General features: G+C 31.0%; 1 protein-coding gene across 1 annotated transcript; it reads right to left on the bottom strand.

Moving 5' to 3' along the window:
• Positions 1-2,307: 2,307 nt before the first annotated feature.
• LOC104894931 (peroxidase 50) lies at positions 2,308-7,148 on the bottom strand. The gene is made up of 4 exons (XM_010681305.4): positions 6,860-7,148; positions 5,889-6,089; positions 5,521-5,686; positions 2,308-3,048 (listed from the first exon to the last, which is right to left on the bottom strand). Exons 1-4 carry the CDS (start codon positions 7,064-7,066, stop codon positions 2,642-2,644), a joined length of 981 nt encoding a protein of 326 aa, XP_010679607.1. The 5' UTR covers positions 7,067-7,148; the 3' UTR covers positions 2,308-2,641.
• Positions 7,149-19,874: the final 12,726 nt, after the last annotated feature.

Raw genomic sequence — 19,874 nt, 5'->3', positions numbered from 1 at the left:
CACATCAATCTCCAACTTCTTCACGGTAAGGGTAAAATTCTAGAGGAAATAAAAGTAGAGAGAAAATAAGGGGGAAATGACGGAAATAAGAGGAGAGAGAAGATGGGTAAATGGGAGGAGAGAGAAAATGAGGCAAAAAATGGGGAAAATGAGAGGAGAGAGAAGATGATGAAAAATGAGGGAGAGAAAGGAAGAACTCGGCCATTTTCTCATCATTGTGTGGTTTTTCGTTTTTATGTAAAAGTAACCCCTATAATTACAAAAAGTAACCCTAATTTCAGTAAAAGTATCTCCTTAACATTGCAAAAGTAATCTCTGGTTTCAGTAAAAGTAATCCCTTAGCATTCGAAAAAAGTAACCCCTTATTTCACTAAAAGTAACCCCGACCCTTAGCATTAGAAAAGTAATCCCTAATTTAAGTAAAAGTAACTCCTTAACATTCGAAAAAGTAACCCCTAGTTTCATTAAAACCTTAGCATTAGAAAAAAAAAACCTAAATTCAACATAAGTGACCCATATTGTGAAAAGTAACCCCTCTGAAAACGATTCAACAAGAGTAACATCTATTACAAAAAGTAATCCCTGTTGCGAAAAGTAACCCCTCTGAAAACGGATTCACGCTTATGATTCATTATAAGGCCTAGCATGGGCCTTTTTATTAGCTGGCCACACCATTTGTTCAAGGTATGACCTGCCTTATACAAAAGTTTGTGATAAAAGTAGTTCAAAATGAATAGTTTTTACAAGATTTTCTTTTCTTATTTTGTACAGAAAATATCAAAGTTAGCTTCTAGTACGATGGAATACCTTTTATCATTTTCCGTAAGCTAGCAAGCCTAGCTCACAAGCATGCTTATACATTGACCTCTAATTAGCGTTTTAGGTTGCGGGTATTAACGGTTAAACAAGATAAAAACGCTACTTAAGAAATTTATGAGTGTTTGTAAGATAGTGTTTGTAATGATGTGTGGGTAGCGATTGTAGAAAGTTATTACAAGCAAAGTTTATAGGTAGCGGTCTCGAGACTACATAGCATAAATTATAATAATTAACTTTTTTTTTTCCTTTTTCAATTTATTAATTGCTTTTTTAATTGCAATTCATTGTTTTTTCACTACGGGGTGTGATTTAAATATTTATGTCAAATAGAAGTTATAACTAACATTTTACAATATTAATCTATACAATATTAATGTTTTTTTTTGTTCCTTGGAAAAAATATTGTATTTAACTAATGAAATGACGAATAAAATTGTTGTAGTTAATCTCATAATTGAGCGAATGTCATTTAATTTTTTTTAACTTTTTCAACAACTACTTTTACCTAACACTTCCATTCTAAACAACTATTTTAAACGCTAATAGCTGACAGCTACTAGCGGACAACAAGAAGCTAGCCTAATAGCTACAACTACAACTACAACAACAGTTAACAACTAGCTTACTAGAAATATATATAGAGAGAGGAGAAGGGAGAAGGGAGAAGGGAGAAGGGAGAAGGGAAAAGAAACTAAAAAAATTGAGGAAAAATACACTTAAACCTGCAATTCATGTGGACATGGGTTGGGATCGATCATGTTGTCTGCTATATATATGTGGGTCGTGCGCCTGCGATGGTCCATAAATTTTTATTTGAGCCTCGGTCCGGTACGAGACCGCTTATATGGGTCGTGGATCGCGGCCTTTTCTCTTTATTTTTAAATCTAAAACAGCATCGCCGACAACATATGGAGCAGTGCCCCCTTAGCCACCGTCGTTAATGCCCGGTTGAAGGTCGGAGGCTCGCCGACAAAATACCGAAGGTGGTGACCCTCACGGCTGTCAGCGGACCTCACACGCGATTGATGTATAGTAGTGTTTTTTTTTTCTAATTTTTTTCCGAATGCTCGACGTCCGGATTTTGTCCCCCACTTTGAGAATATTGGCTCTACAACTGCATGTAAGTATACAACATATACAACCTTTACGTCAACAAATATGGTAAACAAATTTCAACTTGGATCTATATATATTATCGAAATGTACGAGCAGACATCGCAGGCAGGTGTCAGCCACGAGGCACTCCACCTCAAACGTTGATGTGACATCGTCTTGTTTTCATCACATGTTCTTAGAAATTAAAATGACCAAAAATGTTTGCATAAGAGGTCTTTGCAAGATCTTACCACTAACTATGATTGTGCTTGTGACAAAAGAGCCAATATCAAACTATACATCTTTTTTCATCTTATTACATTACGCATGACGTCGCCTGACTATTTGCATAAGAATGTTATCACTTATCTAACTACTACCAAACCAGATCTCTTTATTTGTAAACCACATCTCTTTATATATAAAACAAAAGTAGAACTTAAGAACCTTTGACATTCTATAATACACTTGATATTCCAGTTGATAATGAGCTATCATTATTACATGACATAATAACTTATTTTTCAGATCTCGGAATATACAATAAAGAAAAGGAAAAGAAGCAATCAAACTTCTTAATTACTTCCCTTATTCTCCACAATTTAAAAAAAGAAAAATATATAAATATTAACAAAAATAACACTAGTAGACTAGTAATAACTTGCTAGCAAAAATAGAAAGTATTCTAAAATTCTCTTAGTTGATCCCTTCAAAAAAAAAAAATCTCTTAGTTGAAGGCATCACATTGAACTCTAATATTCCCATTCTTGGCATTCTTGACCCCAACACGGCCCAATTTAATCATGGACTGAGCAAAAGCCTTCTTAAAGTTAAAAGAACTTTGGGCCCAATTTGTAACAAGTCCCCTAGTTCTTGGATCTGTATAAAGGACCTGATCTGAAGTGAAAAGACCCTTTCCATTAATCAAGTTTTTGTAATAAACATTGTCAAAGATTCTGGGTGATATTGGGTCCATACTAACAGCAATTCTTGGGTCCACATTTGTAGGGCACATTTTTTGCAATTGGGTAGCATATTGTGCATTCAGGGTCGGGTCAACCGGGTTCTTTGGTGTAAACCCGTATATCCGTTTAGTGAACCTGTCGCAATGGGAGAATCCCACTGTGTGAGCCCCTGCACACAATTACACAGATGCACAATTGAGTTTTTTTTTTTCATGGTCATAGAGTACTTTCTTTTCAAGAAATGTTAAGATAAATTACGAACAATAATACTTTGACACGTGGCATTTAAAGTATAAACTAGTTTTCAGGTCCAGATTATGTCTTGAATAAGAAAAATTTTCATTTATCAATATTGTACTTTAAAATGATAACGCTAAATACAACTTGTTCTAGTGGTTAAAATTTTAGTATGTGAACTTGAGGTCATAGGATTGAAACCTATACTATGCAATTTCTAATTTTTTTTATTATACTCATGGATTACATGAACTAACATTCTCTTAGAGAGAGCGCCACGTGACACCGTTCCTTGTTTAGGAACGACTATTAATATATTTATATAGATTTGTCTTAAACTACTCAACCCCTTTGACAAAAATCGAACTCAAAATATGTGAGTGGACATGAACGACTTATCACCCTTCCAATTTTTTTTTTTTAAAGGATCACCCTTCCACCCCTATTAGCTTTTCTTCGTTTTGTTTCATGTTTCAATTTTTTCTAGATTGGTACTATACTAAGGTCACGTTCTTTTGAATTAAGAGAAATTGAATTAGAATAAAATTAACTTAAGTAAACTGAAAGAGACTGAATTGTAGAGATAAATTAAGGATATGTTCTCTCCAGCTTATTTTCAGTTCAGTTCAGCTTTGGACAATATTTTTACTTTCCCATATCATTATTCCTTTCAGTTCAGTGCAATTCAGTTTTATGCCGAAGAGAACAGGTCCTAAACTAAACTGAATATTAGCTGAAATTAAGTGAACTGAACTTAAAATAAGTCCAAAAGAAGAAGGAACACTACTACTATCCATTATAAGCTTATTGTAGACTACAGAAAGAAAAGGAGTTTACATAGAAGATCACAAGCATTAGCTGTCGGTGCATGCTTAATCTACTTTCTAGGGCCCAAATAATGGAGCTAACAAAAGTATACAAAGCAATTTGTGAAACAGTCCAAATAGTTGGGCCATCGAAATCCATCAAATCATGTAACGCATCTAATGATTCTCTACTTTTCAATAAAAGTCAGGCAATCGGACCTGGACATCCTTACAGTTTTAGGCTAGCATTATTATTTAGCAATACTTTGCTCCTCTTGTCAATAAGTATTTGGTAAGTATCGTATTCTTATTTCATACAATAATTATTGTCAAAAACGAAAATGCAAAAATTAGACATTTAATATATGAAACACATCTTATTTAATATAAACGTATTATCAATGTAGTGATTCGTTTAGCTTATTTCGAGTATATATTTGTGAAAAAAAATCAAATAATAAATTAAAATAAGTTAAATACAGATAAATTAGAAGAAATTGAATAGGATTATGTATTGTTTATATGTTATACTTGTATGCGAAGCTACTCCTATATCGATAATATATTAATATATACAAGTACTTTATAGATAAAATCAACACATACTTTAAATATGATTTTCTTAATACATGGCTTCATAATTATTTAAGGGAATATGGTATTATTAAATACTGTGAAAATTCAGTTATTTGAATTAAATAATAGAATTTTTGATCGATTATGAGATTGCATCATTTCTTTCATAGAGCTACTTCTCCCACAAATTTTCAGACTTCCTATTAATTATCATCAATCACTGTATAGATGCTATTATATGCATAGCTAGTCAAGCTAGTTGATTGAGAAATATTATCTAGATTAATGCCTAATTAATCTATGTCAATCAATGAAAGTATACTCTTTCTTCCATATATATGTGAATTAAAATAAAGCGAAGATATTTTAATTAAATATTTCCTCTGTTTTTAAATAAATGCATTGTATTAACTGCGTACACTTGCCTAATCTCATTTTTTACCATCAAAATCTTCAATTATATATTACTAGAATTTATTTAAAAAAAATAAAATTTTAAAATTATATATTGAGATTAATCCATCAACAATTAAAATTATAATATTTATCTTTTATAAATTGAGTTTGTCTTGTAAGAGACCGCCTAATTTTAAATTAAAATTAGGCAATGACAAACCCAATATTAGAAAGAGAATTAGCCCAATAGTGACTAGGTTAATTTTTTTTGTTGACTAATTTAATCCATTTAGTAACTAGGTTTACTTTTATATAAAAATTAGACTATCTTTTTTTAATAATTTTTATTATAAATTAGTAATAAAAGATGGTCAAAGTTGATATAAAATATTGTAAAAAGTCAATATGATACATCTATTAATAAATGGAGGAAGTATTATATTACAAAACCTCAACCAACTCGATCTTTATTCTTATCATGTTTGTATGAAACAGATAGAATTCTATACTATTTGACACTCATTTATACACCACTAGTTTTGATTAAATTATTTTTATGAAAGAAAGAGTATAAATCCAATAAAATTGCATAAAAACAAGAGTATAATTGAAAATGAAAGTAGTACCTGAAAGAGCAACCATTTCAGCTTGAGTAAGACCATTTTTAGCAAACAAGGAATTAAGCTTATTAAGATCATCAGTTGGTTGAGGTAACTTTCCATTCACACTTGAAGCTGTTGAAACCAAACCGTCAAATCTTCCCAACTCTACTTCCCAAAATGGTCCTCCAGACTGCGTGTATATAGATAAATTAACGTTACAATTTATACTAACAATTACTCCAAAATTATGATGAACAATATTGTACAAGTACGGGAAATAATTGTGTTAACCTGTTGTAGGTTAACCTGACATTCAATATATATAGTGTACATTACAGATCTATGACTATAGTAAAGTACCATTGTAATAAATATAATTTGTAAGTACATACCAGATTAACAACATCGCGAGTAGCAAGAGCAAGAATATCAGCACACGAAACGTTATTAGTACATCCTGCAACTGCATCAACCGCGGCTTTTGCCTTAATCACTGTATCAAATCCGTCTCCTGCTAATGATATATTGTCGGGATGATCTTTTTCTGCCTTGTTATTACTCGTCGATTGAATGATAACCGAAGCATCACATCCCTGTATTATCATCACGCAGCAGTAATTTTAAATATGGTATGCTGGTTAGGCCCTGTTCTTCTGAAACCATTTTCAGTTCAGTTCAGTTCAGTTAATTTCAGCTTAATCCAGTTCATTAATTTCCTCTCACGGCTTTCATTCAATTCAGTTTAGTTCATGGCAATTCACTTCAGTTCAGCGCATGCAGTTCAATTCAGTTTAGCGAAGTTCCGTCCAAAAAAACAAGGCGTTAGTTACTAGTATTTACAAGAAATGGAGAAAATATATTTCAAATTTTAAACTTGTATTTTCTACTTTTATTATAAAATTCTCGCAAAAAATACAATAAGTTTTAAAATTGCAAACAATGATAAAAAAAAAGGGGGGTTTCCGTAGGGAACACGTCCCTTAAATATCTACATTCTAGACATTCAGCTTATTTTCCGCAATACTCGCGTGGTTTTAACTTTTAAGAGTGTCTCAATAATAGAGAAGTCCATATTGTTATTCTTTTGCTAATCAATTGTATTAGGAGGTATGTTTTATATAATCTCTCTCCGTTCTAAAATAATTGAAACACTAATTTCACATAAAAGAGAAAAGTGTTCCACTAATTTCAAAATGACGGAATTATATAAATATGTATTAAACTACTAATTTGTCATTTCGGGTTTAGTTTTTCCTCGAATTAAGAAGAAACTTTAACTAATTAGTTAATACAAGGTGCTTTCTTCACCATATAAAAGAGTGATGAAATTTCAGAAACGAATATAAAAGTTAAACATACTTACATTGACAAAGCAATCATGGAAGAATAGGCGAAGAGTACCAGGAATAGTGACGAAGGTTTGCTGAATTTTTTTCTGCACGGCTTGCCTGACGATTTTCTCGACGTTCGGACATGTTTTAGCGTAGTAATTTTGGCTTAGCGCAGTTGCTGTAAAAGGATACAATAAGCAAGCCACAAGTAAGAGTATATGGTAAGATTGATGACCCATTGTTGTGCTTGTTATTAGATTATGAGGCTAAATTAATCACTTAATTTTGTGTGATTTTGCTTGTGTTATGTGGTGCGAGCGTATATATACTTATAGCTAATTAAGTGTGTGTGTGTGTGTGTGTGATAATAGTAGTGGACTAGTAGTAGTACTATATGGGTTAGGTGGGCATCTTTGCCAGTTGGAGTAGAATCTTAGTGCAAACTTTACTGTCTGGCGACATGTTCTGAGAAATGAGAATTATGACTGTTTAGAATGTGACGAAAAGAAGACGCCAACGTTTTGATATGATAATGCATGAATGATATGGCTTTTATGATTCATCTATTGTGTACCTTTATTTGAAAGAATTGTGTGTGGGAGAAAAAAATAGATGAAATTGTTAAGAATATTAGAGATGATTATGGATTAGGCTACGATGAAAAAGAAGTTGTTTAGGCTCATTTTGGTATGATGTATTAGTATTAGTAGCTAACTTTCTATCGTCGGAATACTAGCTTTTAATCTTAAATTAAAGATTGATGCTAAAAGTTACGACTTAAAGCTAGTTGTAGGTAGTTGAACACGGCTTAGCTCTCTATCTCATTCTTCTCTTTGGAATACTAGTCTTAGGCTATGTTTGTGAACATAAGTTGAAATAGAGCTGAAACTGATAAGGTAGCTGAAAGGAGTTGAAATGATAAGGTAGCGGAAAATTTCAGCACCTTAAATTAAGATGCTATATTTGATAGCAACTCAATTTCAGTCAATTTTTGAACTTAAATTTTATTTAATCTCTTACCTCAAACATGATTATTTATTTTAGGTGATTTAAACTTTTAGCACCTACTCATTTAAAATGACTTAAATGTGTTGTCAAACAGAAACTTAGTAATCTTGAAAATGCTAAAATTATGAGCTAAAGCTAGTCGTAGATGGTAGAACACGGCAAATAGCTCCTTCCAATGCATACTAATTAGTTTAGGGTTGGTTTGTCAGCTCTACAAGTGTGGTAGTAGAGTTTTAGTAGTACTTTAAGTTAAAACTCGCCCATATAGAAAGATTAAAATTAAGTATAAATGAATCCGAATCTTGTGAGACTAAACTAATACCTGTGAGAACCTGTCGGCTTGAGATTTTGTCCTATGACAGAGATCTTTTACCTACTAATTAATTAGTTAATTACCCCTGTACATTTCCTTTGTTTCATGAAACTGTTTGTTTTTATCCAAAATTAGGATGATCATATATCCATTCCCACTATGAACATGGCCGACTTGGACATAAGTACTCCCAAGATAATTTATTCCACGTTTATGATCTTTTTACTACTTTATTCGTCTTATAATATAGTGTTTATTTATTTTTTTACATGGTTTTCAAAATGTACTTTTGAGTTGATATTTTAAAAATATATATTGAGATCAATTTAACAAGATCTCACATGAGTATGTTTTCTTGTATATATTAATGAAAATATATAGTCAAAATTTTTAAAGTTTTTGATCCACCTAAAATAAAATAGACACTATATTAAGAAACGGAAGGAGTATTACATAGATGCATTGTTAAAATATATATTTAATTTTGCCTATGTGTGTATGTTCATAATATCAGTTTTCTACGACTTTTTATGCATTAACAACGTAATGTCAAAGCATTATGATTTTTTAATGTAACGGAGGGAATATATACTTGTGAATGTATCTGGAATTGAAACTCGAATAGTCTGTTACAGATATGTATGTGATTTATTTGCCACTATTTTCTATTAGTTAATCATAATACTTTTTAAAATTCATCTATAAACATCATTCTCACATAGAAGAAATGCAATTAAAAAGGGCTTGCATGATGTATAAGCGTGCAAAAAAAAAAAGGAGGGAATAATCAGATCACCTTATTCAATCAAAATGTTACAATTAATGCTCTTTTACCAATTAGGCTATGTTCAGTTCACCTTATTTTTGCTTATTTCAGATCTAATCAGATCAGATCAGATCAGAAAAAATAAGTTCAGATCAGTTCAGATCATGCTTATATTTAAAATCATTATATCTTTAATAACATATTAGTAAAAATTATAATAATTGAATATTAATAAAGTACTCATTGAGACGAATCAAACAAGACCCCACATGACTATATTTTTTCTTATATATTGAGAAAAATCTAAAAGATAAGATCTTGTAATCAAATCAGTTCAGATCATATCAGATCAGAAAAAATAAGTTTAGATCAGAAAATTTCAGGTGAACTGAACATAGCCTAAGTTATATATATGAACTGGCAGTTTGACAGAAGCCAAATTTTGAACTAACTCAAATCACATGTTTCAATTATATCATATGACCAAATTCTTTGTATATTATACTTCTACTCAAGTTTTGAAAATCTGTCATTGTATGTTCAATGATATAAATCAGCTGGCAAAGATAATCCAAGTCTCGTGAATTTTCCGATCTTTGTTTTCATGTTGACTAGCTAGTCACCTTGCGTAATGTGTCTTCTAGACTTCTAGCGCAAAGAGCCAAAGTTGAGTACAAAAAAATCTACGCTAAATAGACAAAGAATGGACCCAAATGCTTTATTGTAATTTGTACACTCAAGTTGATTAGTTGACTAGTATAATTAGGCTTCCTTGCAAAATTATTGGCCGTTAACGGATTCTCAATAATGAGATATTTGAGATCCCAGTGGTGTTCCACCGTTGGTCTTGTGGATATATATATAAATCTATATATATATATAAAACAAGGTTCATTTATCCTACTTGGCATGTCCACAATGATTCTCCAATTGCTAATGCCACGTGTCATAGCTCTCCACCATTTTGCCATGTGTCAATACATTTTGACAAAATTAAACAATGGGCTGTTTGATTACCTCTTGCGGCAATGATTTCATTGCTTTGCATTGAAAGATTTTGGCAGAATTTAAGGAAAGAATTATGGTAATATATCAGACAATCGTAAGGAAGAATGATTTATTTCGGTATATAATTATTTTCCAAGTGATTATACATCCTAAAATAACAGATATGATAGCATAATATGACAACGTAATGGGCTATATTAGTCAACAATAGCTCGAAATATGTCAATTGGTATAAAGCAAATATATATCATTCAAGGCAATATTCTAAAATTTTGTTATTTTGGGAACATATTATGATCATGATTTTTGCTATACTAATTGGCTTCCAAATTTCTCACTACATATATATTTACATGCATGTTGCAACTCCTAAATCCTGCTTTTTTTTTCTCCATTATGTCCATCTGGTCAATTAAAAAAAAAAATTAACATTATTTCAACTTATGATCCCAAAAAAATTGAAAAGTAGACATGTGGATCAACCAGTTAATAGGAAGACATTTTTTGATGGAGCAAACATGAAAATATTAAAAAGGTTGATTGAAGATTAACGACGTTTGTAAGGAAGGCACTGAAGAAATTTAATTTTATAATGAAGATGAAATACATACTATCAACCACCTTCTTTTTAATTCTCGATAAAAAAAATATATACTTTTTAAAAAAATTGTTAAAAATTAAAGTTTAAATCATCAACTCATAAATTCAATGGCCACCTAATTAGGATTTAGTGGGGTTAAAGCAAAAAGCTAAGAATTGGTACAACTTTTAATTAAACAAAAATATTAAGTGCATATTCATCGATTTGAAGTATAAACAAAAAACGATGAAGGGCATGTTCTCTTCGGCATAAAACAGCTGAACTGAACTGAACTGAACTTATCGGAGCTAAATTGAACTGAACTGAACTTATAAGAGCTGAACTGAACTTATAAGAGCTGAACTGAACTAAACTTATAAGAGTTGAACTGAACTGAACTGAACTGAACTAAACTGAATTGAATTGAATTGAATTGAATTGAATTGAATTGAATTAAATTGAAATAAATTGAATGTAATAAATATATAAATAATATTTTAAACAATAATAATATGAATATTAAATAATAATTATAATGATAAGTAATAATAATGAATAATAATAGTAGTAGTATTTTGGATATTTTTAAATAATAGTTATAAATAAATAATATTAATAATCATAAATTAATAATAATAATAATTAATGATAATAATGATAATTAATAATAATTATTTTATATTATTTGTATTAATATATTAATACTTGACGATGATATATAATAACAATAATATCTAAGAAGTAAATTAATATTACTATTTTAATAATTAGATTTAATAATATAAAAATATTTAGTAATAAAAATAATGATTGGGTTGGACCGCGAAAATTACATCATAAATCGTCTTCGCAATTTGATTGGTTTATGGGCTAAAAAAAGTGGGTTTATTTGTGCTTTGACCTAAACCATGTTCCTCCTAATAATAATAGTAATAATAATGAGTAAAGCTATTATAAAAATATATATATATATATAGAAACAACAATAATAATAATACTTAATAGTAATGATATATATTTAAATAATAATAATAATAGTAATTAGTAAAATAAATTATACCAACATAATAATAAAAATAATATTTATCAAAATGGTTATAAAAGAATAGAGTTGAACTGAACTGAACTGAACTGAACTGATCTGAATTGAACTGAACTTATTGGAGCTGAACTGAACTTATTGGAGCTGAACTGAACTGAACTTATTGGAGCTGAACTGAACTGAAAATAAGCTGGGGAGAACAGGCCCGAAGTGTCATATAAAAAAAACTGCCACGTTAGAAAGTTGACAATCTATGATTCTACTCTCATAGGCTCACTTAGATTTGCACTGGATTAAGAAGAAACAAGCGACATTAATAAAGTTTTTTCAAAATAGGAGTTTGGTTTATATAATTGAAATTAAATGGAATGACAAAAACAACCATATTATTATACAGTCAGGCTATGGATGACGAAGATTGAAAAAATTCGTGTAAAATTAATTACCTTATGTAATTATTATACAACCATATTATTATAGATAATTGTATCTCAAGAAGATTTGATATACCATTGTCAATTACCATCACAAACAAAATAGTGGTATCGAAGTGTAGCAGCCTTTTAATGGATATATCTAATAGGAAGATAATCAAAGAATAACAAAGAATCTAGAAAAGGGGAAAATAATTTTATTCTTTAAATAATCTTCAAAAATATAATTAAGAAAAAAAATCAAATGAGTGATTTCACAAGTTAAAAGAGGTACCTTTTAAGCAAATTGTAACTTTTAATTTTAAATGGGTCACTTTTAGATTAATAAAATTGACGTATTTAAGGCAAAAAGTTACCGCTATCCCACATTAATTTATTGTATATGTGTTACTAAAGATTTGTATACATAAAATAGTCATCAATATTTTTTAGTATATCTAATCAACAAAAAATCTCCCGTGTATTTTATCATGACATTAGCTACATCAGTCATTGAACACACGGGTCATAAGCCGGTTTTAAATTTTTTTTTATTACACGATATGATTATAAAAAACTTTAAATCACGAGTTAATATTCAAACCATGATTTTACGAAAAACATCCTAAAATCCTAAATTTACAAAACAAAATATCCCCGCAAACTTTAATGTGTATTTTGTTTCATCTATGTATTTATATATGTATATTACGATTACAAGATTTTTAAAGTTTAAAATGTTGTAACAAAGGATTTTTATATATCATGAAATATAATTTTACATTTTACATTATTTCCATCTTAAAGGCACGAATTTTTAATTACGGATTCAATAAATTTGAAACGAAAAACAACTAATTAATTAACAAAAGAATTCCCATGATTATGCACGGGTTCAAATCATATCTATATAAAACCTCCCGTGCATTTTTGCACGGGCTAAAAGCTAGTATATTGATAAATCTTATAAGTCTATTCTCTAAAGTCTCTATTTATGATCGTGTTTACTGCGTAGATAAGGTAAAACATAATAAAAAATTGATAAAGAAAGGAAAATTATATATGGTTTTTAGAAGTTTTCAGGAAAAAATCATCTATTTGTCATAATTTGCTCAAACATATGGTAATTAACAAGAGTGGATCCAGTGAAATTTGTATCCGTCATTAATGTAATACAAAATTTACGGTTATTTCACCAAATACCCCTGACAAATCAAAAAATTCACAATATACCCTCAATGTTTCAACAATTCACCATATACCCCTGACATTTCATTTTTGCGCACCAAATACCCTTTTCTTAACGTCCGTTATTTCTCCGTTAGCTTTATTTACGATTTTGCCATTATTAACCCTAAATCCTAATTCTAATCTAACCCTAACCCTAATCTAACCCTTACCCTTACCCCAAACCCTAACCCTTACCCCAAACCCTAACCCTAACCCAGCCTGACACCCCTCCACCCTAGGCCCAACCCCCCACCCTGACCCCTAGCCCCACCCTTCCCCTCCACCGCCGCATCCCCTCCCTCCCACCGTCGGCCCCTCCCCTCACGCCGCCTTTCCGGCTTGCCCCCTCCCCTCCCCCTCCCTCCTTCCTTCGCGGTTCTTTTTCCGGCAGCGAATTCAACAGCAGCGAAAACAACAGCAGCAGCGGCGGCCGGCGAGAGTGAGGGAGGGGAAGGGGAGGCGCGACGAAGGGGGAGGGAGGCGCGCGCGACGAAGGGGGAGGGGAGGCGCGCGCGACGAGCGACGAGAGTGAGCGAGGGAGGGGGAGGGGGCTGCCGGAAAGAGGAGCGCGAAGGAAGGAGGGGGAGGGGAGGCGCGAAGAGAGTGAGGGAGGGGGGCCTGCCGGAAAACTTGGCGCGAAGGGGAGGGGGGGTTGCCGGCGAGGGGGAGGGGGACTCCGGCGCAGAACGAAGAGGGGGTGGGGGACTCCGGCGAAGAACGAAGAGGAGGGGGGAGGCCGGCACGCGCAGCGACGGTGCGGTGAGGGTGGGGGAGGCCGGCGTAACATCGACAGTGGGGGAGGCCGGCCAAATATCAACGGTGGGGGAGAGGGAGGGGTAGAGGCTGGGGTGGTGGAGGGGAGGAGGTGGGGGTGGGGGTTGCCAAGGGGTAGGGTTAGGGTAAGGGGGAGGGTTTAGGGGTATGATTAGGGTTAGATTAGGTTAGGTTTAATTAGGATTAGGGTTAATGATGGCAATATTGTAAATAAAGCTAACTGTGGGTTAACGGCAGTTAGGCAAAAGGGTATTTGGTGCGCGTTTTCGGAAACTCAAGGGTATACGGTGCATTTCTGAAACATTGAGGGTATATGATGAATTTTTTGATTTGTCGGGGGTATTTGGTGAAAAAACCGAAGGAAAAATATGATGATGAGAGTGTATATTTATGTACGATTTTTCTATGTTGACACATATATCGATTATCTCGTTTATTATCAACTCATATATGATGTAACTTACTCATCTTTCATATCTTTTTTATATACAAAGTGTCATGGACGACTATGATGTATGTTATTATTGTAGACAAAGTCGTTTGAATCCACAACTTGACTAGCACCAAAAAAAAGTACAAATTACTGCAAACTACTTATGTTCTCATATAAGAATTTTTTTTCACTAAAGTCAGATTTTATATATCTCTATTATATAAGCCAAGGGAGAAGGTGTAGTGTCCTCTTTTGAAGTGACTAAAATACCCTTAATGATCTAATTAATGGAATGAAAAAAATTACAAAAGCAAATCATTTAAAAATTCTCATTCCAACTTGCCATTTAAAATAAGTTTTAAATGGTATATGCATCAAATACTTCAATCAAAAATTTATACCTTATAAAAAAAATGGCATACATAACGTGCACATGAAAAATCCGAACATTCACTACCTTTAATACTCTTTAATTCAGTTAAACCAACTCATTATTTTTGTTCTTTCTGTTCAATATTAATTCACAAAAAATCAATGTTAACAATCACTCACAACCTTTTTATTTTTTTACATTAGCGAATTAATATATCTAAATTCATCTAACTGTTGAATTTTTCATATTTAAGTTTAATCATAAATAAAGTACGAATGGAGTATCTAATAGAATAACAAATTTTGAAATTAACGCACGCATCGCGTGCATATGAAGACTAGTATATAATAAGGGAAAAGCTATATGCAGCCCTAAGGGCTAAATATAAGAAACTCAAAATGAAAATAAGTTGCATTAATTGATCATTTATTACATCGGTTGATGCAAAACTTTCCCATAAATTCACAACTTATTTCCATTTTTAAGTAGTGTATTTATGTCGTATATGCAACTCTAAGGACTGCATATCACATAACCCGTATAATAATATTTCTTAAACTGTTTTTCAAAGAATAATACAATTCCCCGTCACCAAAAAGAAAAATCATAATTTAAGTCATCAATAGGAACTTTGGAAGCAATATCTTTTGGGCTTTTTTGCCAATAGGCATGGCTCGAGTATTTTCGACACGATAATGTAATGTAGAGCTTCTTAGGGGTGCGTTCTATTCAACTTATTGGACCTGAACTTATTGGAACTTATCTGAACTGAACTTATTGAACCTGAACTGAACTTATTGGAACTTATTAAACCTGATTGGACCTGATTCAACTTATTGGACCTGATTCAACCTGATTGGAACTTATTGGACCTGATTGACCTTATTGGACCTTATTGGAACTTATTGACCCTGATTGAAACTTATTAGACCTTATTGGACCTGATTGAAACTTATTAGACCTTATTGAACCTGATTGAAACTTATTTGACCTTATTAGACAAAAACATTGACCATGAATAACATAAATATTACCACTAACGTAAATACTACCCCTCAAAATTTTTTATGGAATAATTATTATTATAATTCGTCCTTTAAAAAATAATGATTATTAATTATCTCTTATGATAATTAATTTAACAGAAAAATTACTATTTATATATTTGCCTATACATAACTTTCATCACTAATATATCTAATAGTGTTGTTTTAATTTTATAAAACACTAGTAGAAAATCAAAAAATTAATTTTATAAAATACTAGTAGTTACTAATTTAAGACGAGCAAAAGGCAGTGAACTATCATTGTGAAGGGCTTGATTATGGGCCTGATTCTCCTTTTCCTAATCAATGAAAATAAGCTGAACATTTATTGCTAACAACAACTCCTTCATTCATTTCTTCACCTTTCTTCACCTTTCATTTATTTGAATGTTACTAGAAGAAAGAGAAAAAAATGTTCAAAGTCACAGTAGCTTCAACACCTCTCAGATTTCTTCTCATTACTTCTCCTTTCTTCTCCTTTCTTCCTTCTGTTTTTTCTTTTTTTGTTCAAAATCTGCATAACACGAAGCCATTCTTCGTCCTTCAATTCTTCATCTGAGCAGCTTAATTATTTGACCATGATTATAATAGTTATTCAATAGCTTAATCTGCATAACATTCATATCTTTCATAGTAACGAAAACATGTTATCTCTAGTTATTTAAAGACGAATTGCAAAATATTGTAATAATAATAATTATTATTATTATTAACCTTAATTATTTGACCATGATTATAATATTATTCAATAGCAATATGAATAATCAAATACAGTAATAGACAATAATACAAGTATAATACTATACATTGTGGTACTTTAATAAAAAAATTCTAATAATAACATAATCAGCTAATAGTAATATGAATAATAAAATAATAGACATAATACAAATAAATAATAAAATAATAGACATAATACAAATAAATAATAAAATAATATACACTAATACAAGTATAATACTATATAATCATTGTGGTACTTTAATTAAAATTCTAATAATAACATAATCCGCTAATAGTGATATGAAATTATGAATAACAAAATAGTGGACAATAATACAAATGTTTATTAAACATTGACTATTTGGACCTTATTGGACCTTATTAGACCTGATTGGAACTTATTGGACCTTATTAGACCTGATTGGAACTTATTGCACCTGATTGGAACTTATTGCACCTGATTGGAACTTATTGGACCTTATTAGACCTTATTGGAACTTATTGCACTTAGGGTGCGTTTGGTTCAACTTAAAAAATTAAGTTTCAGGTCCAATAAGTTCAGATAAGTTCAGATAAGTTCAGATAAGTTGCAATAAGGTCTAATAAGTACAATAAGTTCCAATAAGGTCTAATAAGTTCCAATAAGGTCTAATAAGGTCCAATAAGTTCCAATCAGGTGCAATAAGTTCCAATCAGGTGCAATAAGTTCCAATCAGGTCTAATAAGGTCCAATAAGTTCCAATCAGGTCTAATAAGGTCCAAATAGTCAATGTTTAATAAACATTTGTATTATTGTCCACTATTTTGTTATTCATAATTTCATATCACTATTAGCGGATTATGTTATTATTAGAATTTTAATTAAAGTACCACAATGATTATATAGTATTATACTTGTATTAGTGTTTATTATTTTATTATTTCTTTGTATTATGTCTATTATTTTATTATTTATTTGTATTATGTCTATTATTTTATTATTCATATTACTATTAGCTGATTATGTTATTATTAGAATTTTTTATTAAAGTACCATAATGTATAGTATTATACTTGTATTATTGTCTATTATTTGATTATTCATATTGCTATTGAATAATATTATAATCATGGTCAAATAATTAAGGTTAACAACAATAATAATAATAATAATAATAATAATAATAATAATAATATATAATAATATAATAATAAATAATAATAATATAATAATAATAATATAATAATAATAAATAATAATAATAATAATTACAATATTTTGCAATTCGTCTTTAAATAACTAGAGATAACATGTTTTCGTTACTAATAACTATGAAAGATATAAATGTTATCAATTGATTGCTTCATTATCATCACTGGAGTAACATGTTTTCGTTAAAACAACACTATTAGATATATTAGTGATGAAAGTTATGTATAGGCAAATATATAAATAGTAATTTTTTTGTTAAATTAATTATCATAAGAGATAATTAATAATCATTATTTTTTAAAGGACGAATTATAATAATTATTATTCCATAAAAAATTTTGAGGGGTAGTATTTACGTTAGTGGTAATATTTATGTTATTCATGGTCAATGTTTTTGTCAAATAAGTTTCAATCAGGTTCAATAAGGTCTAATAAGTTTCAATCAGGTCCAATAAGGTCTAATAAGTTTCAATCAGGGTCAATAAGTTCCAATAAGGTCCAATAAGGTCAATCAGGTTAAATCAGGACCAATAAGTTCCAATCAGGTCCAATCAGGTCCAATAAGTTGAATCAGGTCCAATCAGGTCCAATCAGGTTTAATAAGTTCCAATAAGTTCAGTTCAGGTTCAATAAGTTCAGTTCAGATAAGTTCCAATGAGTTCAGGTCCAATAAGTTGAATAGAACGCACCCTTATTAGACCTTATTGCAACTTATCTGAACTTATCTGAACTTATCTGAACTTATTGGACCTGAAACTTAATTTTTTAAGTTGAACAGAACGCACCCCTAGGGGTGGTGAAAGAGGGGAAGAGATATGTTAAGTGATTTTCAATAAGAAAAGGAAGTTCATCATGATTAAAGTATGTTCTCTTTACAGCAAAAATAGATATGTTAAGTGATTTTCAATAAGAAAAGGAGCATGCCCAAGAATGTCTGGGGTGGTGAAAGAGGGGAAGAGAACCGAAAGCCATTATTCGAAATGACTTTTTTACGGGGATTATGCTAATTGCTAGTGAAGACATTTGTTGAACAATGATTGGAAATTACAAGGCTTATAACAAGAAGGCCAAATTTCTAAATGTAAAATGATGCTATTACCTTTCAACGTAAAATATGATTTTAAAGATTTGGGCCTGGTTTGATAACGAAAAGGTTTAGACCACAATCAAAAGGCATGATCTCCTATGGTCTGTTTGGATGCTAGCAGTTCATTTCAAATGTTGGATTTGTATCAACTCCATTGTTTGGATGAGTTGGAATTTAAAATCAAAGAACTTGTTCAAATTCTGGAATAATTAAGAAAGCCTATCTTGATGAGGGATATGAAATACCATGATTTATCAAGTCATTTGAAATTCAACTCCTCTTAAAACAAAGCTGTTTTTTTCTACTCTTTCTCTCCCATCTTAGTGCACTATATCTCTCCTACCATAACTATTCTCTCTCGTCTACCATACTGCTAATCTGCCATCATTTAGAATTGAACTAGTTTTTAGGTCCGGGTTATGCCCCGGGTAATCATAATTTTCATTTAATAGGATTTTATATTGAAATTATAACACCAAATATTATTTGGTTTAGTGGTTAAAACTTTAGTATACAAACTTAAGGTCATGGGATCAAATCTTATACCATGCATTTTCTAACTTTTTGTTATTGAATGTGGAGTACATGAAATCAATACTTTAAGGGATAGTGCCACGTGGCACAGTTACTTATTGATGTACACCTTTTAATATATAAGTATAGATATGAGCATTTCAATTTCCAGATTTGAAATCCAACAATTGAAATGAAATTTGTGTTTCCAAACACAACCTTAAAGGATTTGACTAGCCAATTCTCTAATTTGAGTGTTTGATCAAAATATATTTCAAATAGCTGATTGGGTCTAAAAAACTCTTTTTGAAAAATCTCGGGAGGAACTTTTTGACATTACAGGACGGAAATGAATAGGCCAAATTACATTTATGTCCTAAATTTTACAAAATTACATTAATACACAATAAAAAATTAAAAAGTATTTCCTCCATAATGAATTACTAGCAACATTTGGTATTATCTGTGAGATGTAAAATATTCAATTGTTGCTAGTAATTCGTTATGGAGGGAGTACAACAATGAAATATGTGCATGTCCTTAATG

Source organism: Beta vulgaris, chromosome 6 (assembly GCF_026745355.1).
Source record: "Beta vulgaris subsp. vulgaris cultivar EL10 chromosome 6, EL10.2, whole genome shotgun sequence".
Classification (NCBI taxonomy): Eukaryota; Viridiplantae; Streptophyta; class Magnoliopsida; order Caryophyllales; family Amaranthaceae; genus Beta; species Beta vulgaris.
Note: the sequence above shows the minus strand (reverse complement) of the source record. Positions and strands in the feature narration are given on the sequence as shown.

Bases quoted from the DNA above. Each gene is read 5' to 3' on its own strand.
- LOC104894931 (XM_010681305.4), bottom strand. From the start codon at position 7,066: ATGGGTCATCAATCTTACCATATACTCTTACTTGTGGCTTGCTTATTG. The intron at 6,090-6,859 runs GTAAGTATGTTT...ATGATAATACAG, and splicing joins TCCATGATTGCTTTGTCAAT to GGATGTGATGCTTCGGTTAT. The intron at 5,687-5,888 runs GTATGTACTTAC...ATATACACGCAG, and splicing joins CTCGCGATGTTGTTAATCTG to TCTGGAGGACCATTTTGGGA.